At 48.9% G+C, this 10,767-nt stretch overlaps 1 protein-coding gene across 2 annotated transcripts; it reads left to right on the top strand.

Annotated features, from left to right (window-relative positions):
* The first annotated feature begins 4,481 nt into the window (after positions 1-4,481).
* On the top strand, positions 4,482-9,485 carry LOC147964837 (DUF724 domain-containing protein 6-like). 2 transcript variants are annotated; one of them, XM_087527634.1, is made up of 7 exons: positions 4,482-5,171; positions 6,251-6,709; positions 7,369-7,482; positions 7,576-7,995; positions 8,104-8,155; positions 8,228-8,326; positions 8,437-9,485. In XM_087527634.1, exons 1-7 carry the CDS (start codon positions 4,671-4,673, stop codon positions 9,195-9,197), a joined length of 2,406 nt encoding a protein of 801 aa, XP_087383760.1. In that variant the 5' UTR covers positions 4,482-4,670; the 3' UTR covers positions 9,198-9,485. The 2 variants fall into 2 exon arrangements, with proteins under 2 accessions (XP_087383760.1, XP_087383759.1); XM_087527633.1 differs by having other exon boundaries at positions 4,483-5,171; positions 7,369-7,995.
* The last annotated feature ends 1,282 nt before the right edge of the window (positions 9,486-10,767 follow it).

The following is a 10,767-nucleotide window of genomic DNA, read 5'->3' as shown; positions in this document are numbered from 1 at the left end:
AGACTTGGTGAGGTTATTGAACCGTTACTTCAACTAGTGTATAGCAGGGCACAAAGAGTTGTTCCTGTGGCACCTACACCAATTGAAGTGGAAGCTTATGATATTGATCATGAGACTTCAGATCAAGTCACTACCAAACCTCGTGGGATGACAAGGATGCGTACTACTTCAGAGTGGTACGCAATCCTGTCTTGGAAGTCATGTTGCTAGACAACAACAAACCTATGAGCTATGGAGAAGCGATGGTGGGCCCGGATTCCGATAAATGACTCGAGGCCATAAAATCCGAGAGAGGATCCATGTATGAAAACAAAGTGTAGACTTTGGAAGAACTACTTGATGGTCGTAAGGCTGTTGAGTACAAATGGATTTTAAAAGGAAGACGGACAATGATGGTAAATGTCACCATTAAGAAAGCTCGACTTGTCGTTAAGATGTTTTCCGACAAGTTCAAGGAGTTGACTACGATGAGACTTTCTCACTCGTAGCGATGCTAAGAGTCTGTTGGAGTTATATTAGCGATTACTGCATTATTTATGAAATCTTGCAGATAGGATGTCAAAACATTGTTTCCTCGATGATTTTCTTGAGGAAAGGTTGTATGTGATACAACCGGAAGGTTTTGTCAATCCTGAAATATGCTAATAAGTATGCAAAGCTCCAGCAATCCTTCTGAGGACTGGAGTAAGCATCTCAAAATTGGAATGTATGCTTTGATGAGATGATCAAAGATTTTGGGTGTATACAAAGTTTATGAGAAACTGGTATTTCCAAAGAAGTGAGTGGGAGCACTATAGAATTTCTGATGAATATATGTTGTTGATCAGAAATGACGTAGAATTTCTGGAAAGCATATAGGGATATTTGGAAAGTGTTTTTCAATGGAAAACCTGGATTAAGCTACTTGAACATTGAGCATCAAGATCTATAAGGATAGATCAAAACGCATAATGGTACTTTCAAATGAGCACATACCTTGACATGATCTTGAAGGTGTTCAAGATGGATCAGTCAAAGAAGGAGTTCTTGCCTGAGTTATAAGGTATGAAGTTAAGACTTAAAGCTCGACCATGGCAGAATAGAGAGAAAAAGACGAAGGTCGTCCCCTATGCTTAAGACGTAGGCTCTACAGTATGCTATGCTGTGTACCGCACCTGAAGTGTGCCTTGCCATGAGTCAGTCAAGGGGTACAAGAGTGATCCATGAATGGATCACGGGACAGCGGTCAAAGTTATCCTTGGTAACTAGTGTACTAAGGAAGTTTCTCGGTTATGGAGGTGGTAAAAGAGTTCGTCGTAAAGGGTTACGTCGATGCAAGCTTAACACCTATCCGGATAGCTCTGAGTAGAGATACCGGATGCATATAATGGAGCAACAATTTAGAATAGCTCCAAGTAGAACAGTTATTTGGAATAGCTCCAAATAGAGCGTGGTAGCTACATCTAGGAGATGACATAGAGATTTGTAAAGCACACACGGATCTGAAAGGTTCGGACCCGTTGACTAAAACCTCTCTCACAAGCAACATGATCAAACCTAAAACTCATTGAGTGTTAATCACATAGTGATGTGAACTATACTACTGACTCTAGTAAACTCTTTGGATGTTAGTCACATGGCGATGTGACCTGTGAGTGTTAATCACATGGCGATGTGAACTAGATTATTGACTCTAGTGCAAGTGGGAGACTGTTGGAAATATGCCCTAGAGGCAATAATAAATTAGTTATTATTATATTTCCTTGTTCATGATCATCGTTTATTATCCATGCTATAATTGTATTGATAGGAAACTCAGATACATGTGTGGATACATAGACAACACCATGTCCCTAGTGAGCCTCTAGTTGACTAGCTCGTTGATCAATAGATGGTTATGGTTTCCTAACCATGGACATTTGGATGTCGTTGATAACGGGATCACATCATTAGGAGAATGATGTGATGGACAAGACCCAATTCTAAGCCTAGCACAAAGATCGTGTAGTTCGTATGCTAAAGCTTTTCTAATGTCAAGTATCATTTCCTTAGACCATGAGATTGTGCAACTCCCGGATACCGTAGGAGTGCTTTGGGTGTATCAAACGTCACAACGTAACTAGGTGACTATAAAGGTGCATTACAGGTATCTCCGAAAGTATCTGTTGGGTTGGCACGAATCGAGACTGGGATTTGTCACTCCGTGTAAACGGAGAGGTATCTCTGGGCCCACTCGGTAGGACATCATCATATGCGCAATGTGACCAAGGAGTTGATCACGGTATGATGTGTTACGGAACGAGTAAAGAGACTTGCCGGTAACGAGATTGAACTAGGTATTGGATACCGACGATCGAATCTCGGGCAAGTAACATACCGCTAGACAAAGGGAATTGTATACGGGATTGATTAAGTCCTTGACATCGTGGTTCATCCGATGAGATCATCGTGGAACATGTGGGAGCCATCATGGGTATCCAGATCCCGCTGTTGGTTATTGACCGGAGAACGTCTCGGTCATGTCTGCATGTCTCCCGAACCCGTAGGGTCTACACACTTAAGGTTCGGTGACGCTAGGGTTATGGAGATATTAGTATGCGGTAACCCGAATGTTGTTCGGAGTCCCGGATGAGATCCCGGACGTCACGAGGAGTTCCGGAATGGTCCGGAGGTAAAGAATTATATATAGGAAGTGCTGTTTCGGCCATCGGGGCAAGTTTCGGGGTCATCGGTATTGTACCGGGACCACCGGAAGGGTCCCGGGGGTCCACCGGGTGGGGCCACCTGCCCCGGGGGGCCACATGGGCTGTAGGGGTTGTGCCTTGGCCTATATGGGCCAAGGGCACCAGCCCCAAGAGGCCCATGCGCCAAGAGATGGGAAAAAGGGGAGAGTCCTAAAAGGGGAAGGCACCTCCGAGGTGCCTTGGGGAGGATGGACTCCTCCCCACCCTTGGCCGCACCCTTCCTTGGAGGAAGGGGCAAGGGCTGCGCCTCCCCCTCTCCCTTGGCCCTATATATAGTGGGGAAAAAGGAGGAGCAAACGAATCTAAGGCCTGGCGCCTCCCTCTCCCTCCCGTGACACATCTTCCTCCTCCCGCAGCGCTTAGCGAAGCCCTGTTGGAATCCCGCTACTTCCACCACGCCGTCGTGCTGCTGGATCTCCATCAACCTCTCCCTCCTCCTTGCTGGATCAAGGCATGGGAGACGTCTCCGTTCCGTACGTGTGTTGAACGCGGAGGTGCCGTCCGTTCGGCGCTAGGATCATCGGTGATTTGAATCACGACGAGTACGACTCCATCAACCCCGTTCACTTGAACGCTTCCGCTTAGCGATCTACAAGGGTATGTAGATGCACTCTCCTTCCCCTCGTTGCTGGTTTCTCCATAGATAGATCTTGGTGATACGTAGGAAAATTTTGAATTTCTGCTACGTTCCCCAACAAGGAGGTGGGGGTGGCGATGGAGATGGCGACGGCGATGGCGTGGGCGTCAGGCCACGGGCCCGCGTACGCCCGCGCGCCTGGGAAGCCGCTTGGGGCTCACGTGGCCGTCGCGGCCCCGTTGATGTGCCGGCGAAGAACGACGCTCGCCGCACGTCGTGCTCATCACGGAGCCACGTGTCCCACAATGGTGAGTCGGGGGTGTACCTCTCGTCGTAGTAGAGGTCGTCCGGGAGGAGGCGGCGGCGGTGCTCGATCTCCTGGCGGTGCGCACGGCCGCTCTGCGGGACGGGCGGGATCGGCACGCGGTCGGCCGACAGGTGCCAGTTATTGTGGAGGTGGACGTCGCTCCAGGGCAGCGGCGTCCTCGTCTCCCAATAACGGCGGCAGACGGCCGCCTCGATGTAGTGCCGGTGGCGCTCGCCGGTGGCCGTGGGCGCGATGAAGAAGGCGGGCAGTGCGGGGGCCCGACGTGGTGGTGATGGTGACGCGGGCTCCTCTTTCTTCACCGAGCCACGGCGGTGTCCCGACGAGGAACCAGCCTCGCGGTCGTGCTTGCCTTTGCGGCCGTAGTTCCAGAGGCCCATGGCTGCGGGCGACCGGCCGGCGAGTTCTTCGCTAGGGTTTGGGTTAGGCGCTGTCGGGTTTCGAGGAGGCTGCGGGGTGGCGTGGGGCAGTGTGGACGACGACCCGTCCACGCTTCCCACTTAAAGAAGGACGGCGACCGTTCGACGTGCGGATGACAGGTGGGGCCGCCCGCTCGTGTGCATTGATGTGGGCGGGTGGAAGGTAGGTGACCGCCTGCCACGCGGCCTCGACGCGGACGAGGCGCGCGTCCATTTGTTGTCCGTCGCGACCTAAACCCGGCGCAAGTTTACGCTCGAAATAGGTTGGCTCGGACACGAAACAAACAAGATAGATCCGGGCCGTCGCACGTTGAGCCACATCTATTGTCTATTTTACCCCAAAACGAACGGGGTCAAACAGGATAAGTTCGCGGTGGAGTTGGCCTTAACCACATACCTGGCTCTCCCGACTAGTCGAGTAGTACTTCCATCGCCCCGCCAGAGTAGCCACGCGTCAGTCGCACCAACTGTTCCATCCCCACACCACACCTCGGAAGTCGAGTTGCTCTCACCACCCAGCACAAAAGGCACCCTCCCCCATCGTCGCCTCCGCCAGCCTTCTCCCTCCCTCAGACCGTCGCACACTCCCAAGAACCCACGAGCTCCAAAGCAGCTCGCTAGCTCCCATGGGGCGCGGCCGTCCCAAGAGGCGCCCTCCGAATCCCTCCGAGTCGTCGGAGGACGAGGCGTTCATGATGCCGATCGGCGCGGCGGTGGAGGTGCGCAGAGACGACCCCGGTTTCGCCGGCTCATTCTACGAGGCCACCGTCGCCAGTCACCTGCTCTCAGACGGCGGCCACGGGCGCTACACGGTGTCCTACTCCACGCTCCTGGGCGAGGAGGCTGAGCCGCTCAGGGAGACCGCGGCCGCCGCCAACGTGCGGCCGCGGCCGCCGCCCGAGGAAAGGGAGTTCGTGATTCACGAGATGGTGGAGGCGTTCCACAGCGACGGGTGGTGGGCCGGCGTAGTCGCCGCCGTTGTCCCGCCAATGGTGACGGGAGATCGCCGGCGGAGGGCGTACAGGGTCACGTTCCCCACGTTGCGGGAGACGCTGCAGTTCGAGGAGACGGATCTGCGGCCGCACCGCGTGTTCCAGTGTGGGCGGTGGGTCCCGGCTGCAGAGGTGGTAAGTGGTGGGCTGGATGAGTCTCCCTCTGAGGCTCTGACCTCTGCTATACAATCTTTGCGTCCATCTGTTGGATTAAGATTGTTGATTATGGATAGAAACATTTCACTTTAGTATTTTCAGGTGCTTGGAGTATATTCACTGCGCTTCTGTCCTCAAATCCGAATGCATTGTTTTCTTTGCTTTTGTGGTTACCCCCTAATGGATTGTTGCATGCAACACTTTGTTTATCAAATCTAAAACATGAATAATCATCCTTTAAATTATCTAAACTCTCTTGAATGGGTTAACTATTTTCTAAAAAATTAAAACTAAAGTTACGTGCAAATAAATAAAGCAACTTGGCGACTTGCATTGTGAACTGTACAGACTTAAATTTGTCACCGAAATAAGAGACCTAAAGCGAGTATATATTTTCATTTATTTGTTTTATTTTTATTTTATTTTGAGTTGGATATTTGTCTTCATTTTGGACTATGCTATTTTATTCGGACAAGGCCATTCCATAGCATCAAGATCCAGGTGAGAAGACTTGATCTTGGTCGCATTCGCATACTGATCCATGATCATGGTCACAATTAATGCAGTCTAGCAAACTGGAGTACATCTACATTACTATTATATTAGGCTCACTTAAAATGGCTTATGCTTACACTACCCAGACTTGTCAGAATAGTTGATGCAAATTTAAGAACTTTAAGGGCCAAAAACGTCAGTGCCTCAATATTGATTTTCCGTACATGCAGTGCAATTTAAAAAATTGAGGGTTTTCAGAATAGATGCACTCGTATTGAATTTATATTCCAGTTGGTGCGGCGGCGTCTGCGAGCTTATAAACTGAATTTTAGAATTGGCTCTAGGATGAATCCCTAGAATACGTCTTACTGAGATATTTGAAATATCATGGTCCTCGAAATTGGCATTTGAAATGCGCATATGTGTGGAGAACTTTCATGGTAACTGACATTAAAGTGTGGAGAAAAGCTGACTTTCTCTTTCAACGTCTGTTAAAGAAGGTATTGTTTTCTTGATAATGATAAGGAAGGAAATGAAGTGTTTAGTACTCTCGTTGTGTACAGGGCAAGGGAAGTCCTTTGTTCAGTGAGGGGAATCAAGTTGAAGTGAGTCATTTTGCAAGAAAATTTAGTGGATCCTGGAATCCAGCTACTATTCTTAAAGTGATTGGTGCTACACATTTTCTAGTACAGTACATGCATATTGGGAAGGATGATGAATCGGCCACTGAGATTCTAGATTCACAATATATCCGGCCATCACGCGACATCACCAATATGGATTCTAGGTACAGATTTTCTCCTGCATCTCATGTTGAGGTCCTTCATGAAGGTGGCTGGCGGCCTGCTATTATTGTGAAGGTTTTAGGTTCTGAAATCAACAAGAAGTATGTAGTGAACTTGAAGAATCCCAAGACAGACATGGATGACGTGGAACCTGTGGATGTTCTGACGGTGGAAAGTACGCAGCTACGGCCACGGTTTGACTGGGATGGTAAAAAATGGGTACGCTGCTTGAAAAAGGTACACATAGTGCATATTCCGTATTTTGTCTTCTGTCTTTCTTTTCTAGTGTTTTTTTCCTTGATAGAAAATATAATGCTATTTAGTTCTGTCATTGCATGTATTTCATAGCATTTTTTTAAGTGTGTATTCTATGAAGGAGCAGGTGGGCTCAAACAAACTATAGTTGACTTCAACAACTATATTATACTTAGTTTTTGTCATTCAGGTTTCAAAGAAATTTGTCAATATTGCCTTTCTTTGGCTCCTTTTATCACTATTATTGCAACATGTTATTCACTTAGCCCACCTTTTTTTTTCTGCAAATCATTTATCCCACCTTAATTTTGCACCGTTTGGATCAGGGCTAATAACACTTTCCATCTGTTGGTTCTTTAATCCGTTAAGCCTAGTTAATTGATAGACAATTAGAAATAGTCCTGTTACGATAGCCATATCTGCATCTTGTATGTTTAGGCAAACATATCTGCACTTGAAACAAGAAGCAGCTACAAATGAATTTGGAATATGCATGTTAATTTATTCGTAGTTGGAATATTATCCCTGCTCTAGGTTCCAAACAAACAATGATGTTGTTCAATGTTACCTCAAATCTGCACTTGAAGACTGTAGATTATGGTATATTGTACTGATATGTGTTATTTTTCCCTGTGTGCTAGCCTTCGCTCCAAACTTATGTCCATGAGATGCATCCATTCCAGAAACCTTGTAATGGTCCTCGATTAACTTCTCGAAAAAGGCCAATTCCCGCCTTCTATGATGACTCGGATAAAGTAAGTAATAAACCTGGTTCTCGTCGTGACAAAAAGTTGAAGGATGAAGATGTGACATCAGAACAAATTTCTCCTGTTTTGTCCATTCGTAAGGAAAACAATGAAATTATTCATAAGCAAGGAAATGCAGCAGTGGCATTGAGATCTGGGTTGTCCCTTACTTCACTGCCACAAATGGCGGCATTTGGCTCTCTGAGTTCATCTACACTTGCTCCAGGCTGTCATCTTGAACAATCATCTTCTCAGATGATTATCGTACCCTCTATGGCACAAAATCGACAGATTCAGGCTTCTCTGTTTGAAGGTTTTGGTGAACCAAGACCTGTCCCACAGGGCCCACTATTAGGAACGCGATCACTTGGCTCAGATTTTCGCATCATTGAAGGGTCAAAAAATGTATTAAGCGGTCAGGATAAGCAATCAACTGTTGGAACTGGGACTGAACTGTCCAGGCAAATGGAGAAAGGTGTTTCTTCTCAAACAACAGTGGTTCTAGGGGAGAACCCTGAAACTGTGAGTTGTTACTTTTAACACACCCCCTTAATTATCTACCAGTCCTAACACCATTCGAATTTCGAAATATCATTTGTTCTTATTTTCCTTTACATTTGTAAATACTAGATACAGCCAATGAAAGGGATAACTGCTCCTGCTAAAGCTACTGAGGAAGACAGTAAGTTTCAGACTATTTAACGTATATTGGTACAACATACACTGCAAATACTAACTAGCAAATTTCTTGCAGTGGCAGAACTGCCTAATGATGTGACTGCTGGGTGTGAAACACTTCCAGAAATGGATGAACTGAGTTGTATTGACCCGACATCACGAAAGGACACCGGAGGTATGCTTTCTGATTCCTAACAGTTAGCAATGCGCACTGATTACAGCAAAGTCCAAGACACTTTCACTATGTTATCACTAGCACTTGTACCATGATACTTCCATTTCCAGGTTCAGAAGCAGGTAATGGAAGAAATGATCTTGAGCAAGAGGGCTACACAGGTGAAGCACATGATTCTTGCTGTCCCTTGTTGTCGGAATCAGCAGCTGTGCATGAGAGTATCATGGACACGAATGGCCGGGTTTCAGAAGCTTTGGCATGCCAGCATCTTCCATTTGTGAAGACCTCCCCAATGTGGGCACACCTTGAGGGACTGGAAATATTCAGGAAAGCACCACAGCGACCAAATTTCCATCAGTTCGAGCAGCATGGTCAAGAGATCTGTGAAGGACTGGCATTAGGTTTGATGCTCTCTTTTGCTATTTTAGCAGAAAGCATAAACAGGCTGAATGCTCTGGACGATAGTAGACTACTCGAGCAGAAGATGGCGGGCCTTGCTTTGCTTGAGGCAGATGGTTTTGATGTCAAGGACCTGAGATCACGCGTGGAAACTTTACTCCACGCAAAAAATAGTTGCGTTGAACCACAGGATTCCATGAGAAAGCTGGAGGAGAAGATTGCTCACAAAGAAACCAAGGACCAAGAACTTGGCACGCAAGTTCGGTCGCTGGCTATGGCTGTCCATCATCACGATCTACATGCCTATCTCATGCGCAACGTCATGCGGTCTGCCATCACACAGAAGATGAACAATGCTATGGAGATCTCAAGGCTCAAGACAGAAGCGAACAAGCTTAAGAGATCGTGTCTATCCAAATCACCGTCGCCGTGCCACGGTGAGTTTGGAGGTGAGCAAGTCAGCACGTCTTGAATAGGTAGTTATCAGTGGTAAGTGGTGGAGAGCGCCATGCTAGATGTTGTGTAGATAGTTCGTAATGCTATCCTAGAGCTTGCCGTGCCGAGAGCGAGTCTTTTGTGTATGGGCTGTATATGTGGTTACTCTGGTATGTTGCAGCCCTCTGTAAAATAGATGTTGTAAAATAGATGTTGTGTAGATAGTCCGCAATGCTATCCTGGAGTTCGCCGTACTGGGGTGAGTCTAATGTGTACGGGATCATGTATATGTTGTTACTCGGGTATGTTACAGCCCTTTGTAAAATAGCATGTAAGTTGAACCTGGAGGTTGGTGATGTATTCTGTGTGTTCAGTAATCAAACTCGCAGCACTTTGTAGGTACTCCTCTCTGCTTCATTCGGAAGAAGCCTATTTCGAGAATATGGCAATAACTTCGTGTGTCCGAAAAAAAATTCAGATTTGGAAAGCAAAAGGTAGTGTTCGTGTATTATTGTAGTCCCATGTAATTTCATGTGGTAGTGAGACATTAATGCTAACTATTTCCAAAATCAAATATCGGTATACTTCGAGCATCTCCAGCCGCGCCCCCAACAGGCCCCCTGAGGCCCTTTTTTCGGCGCCGGCGTCTAAAAAACGACCCAGTCACGCCCTCAGAAGCTCATTTTTCGCCGGTTAGGCCCCTAAAAAATGACCCAGTCATGCCCTCAGAAGCTTATTTTTTGCCGGTTAGGTCCGAAACTGACGACAGCGGACCAAAGCCGACCCTGACGCGCTGGGAGGCGCCCGGGGCGCCGGTGCAATCGTTTTTGGCGCGAAAGAACAGCGGGCACGCCGAGTCAGCGACCCCCGCGCCTCGCCGTCCTCACATCGCCTCGGTTTCCCGCGGAGAATCTTGGGGGAATCAATGCCAAAGCTGTCGTCGGTCAGCCTTACATTAATTTCTCATGGGTGGCGCGGTCAGGCGACGCGCCCCCTCCCGCCGCGCGTACACACGACACCACCCCCCGGCCGCTATATAAAGCAGCACCTCCCTTGCTGGTGGACACACCTGCCCGCGGCCCCTCTCTCTCCCCGTGCACAGCCGCCGCCGACGAGCTATATTTCCTGTCCATCCCCGTTCACAGCTGCCGCAGACGATGGGCGAAAGGTTCCACGGCGATGGGGCGTCGGCCAATGGCTTCGGCCGCTGCTCTCTGCACGAGTGGGAACTCCATCTCCTACACAAAGCCAACTACCCGGCGCCTCCCGACATGCGCGCGCCGGGCGGTGGAGGCTCAGCACCGACGGCGTCCCCGTCCCCCCGCCGCCCGACGTCACGCGCCCTGACTACTTCCGCGCCGAGATCGAGCGTGCGCGAGCATCCCCGTCGGAGGAGCAGCGGGCCCTCTCGGTGTACGCCGCTGGCAACCACGAGGCGTGGGCGGCGTACTTCGAACGCCGGTAGGCGGAGCGGCTGGCCTCCATCAACAATGCGCCGGTGGTGCGGGGGAGCAAAAACAGCGACGGTCGCGCCTGTGGTGGGGCGCCCCTGGCCGCATGCTCCACGTCATCCTCGAGCACCTCGAGGGCGGCAATGACCCGCCGCT

Source organism: Triticum urartu, chromosome 6A (genome assembly GCF_056163025.1).
Source record: "Triticum urartu cultivar PI428250 chromosome 6A, HENAU_Tu73, whole genome shotgun sequence".
In the NCBI taxonomy this organism is placed as follows: Eukaryota; Viridiplantae; Streptophyta; class Magnoliopsida; order Poales; family Poaceae; genus Triticum; species Triticum urartu.
The sequence above is the reverse complement of the archived record's forward strand: the minus strand, read 5'-3'. Positions and strand labels throughout refer to the sequence as shown.

Coding starts and splice junctions, on each gene's coding strand:
- LOC147964837 (XM_087527633.1), top strand. CDS start 4,671: ATGGGGCGCGGCCGTCCCAAGAGGCGCCCTCCGAATCCCTCCGAGTCG. Junction 6,710..7,368: donor GGGTACGCTGCTTGAAAAAG/GTACACATAGTG, acceptor CCTGTGTGCTAG/CCTTCGCTCCAAACTTATGT. Junction 7,996..8,103: donor TAGGGGAGAACCCTGAAACT/GTGAGTTGTTAC, acceptor TGTAAATACTAG/ATACAGCCAATGAAAGGGAT.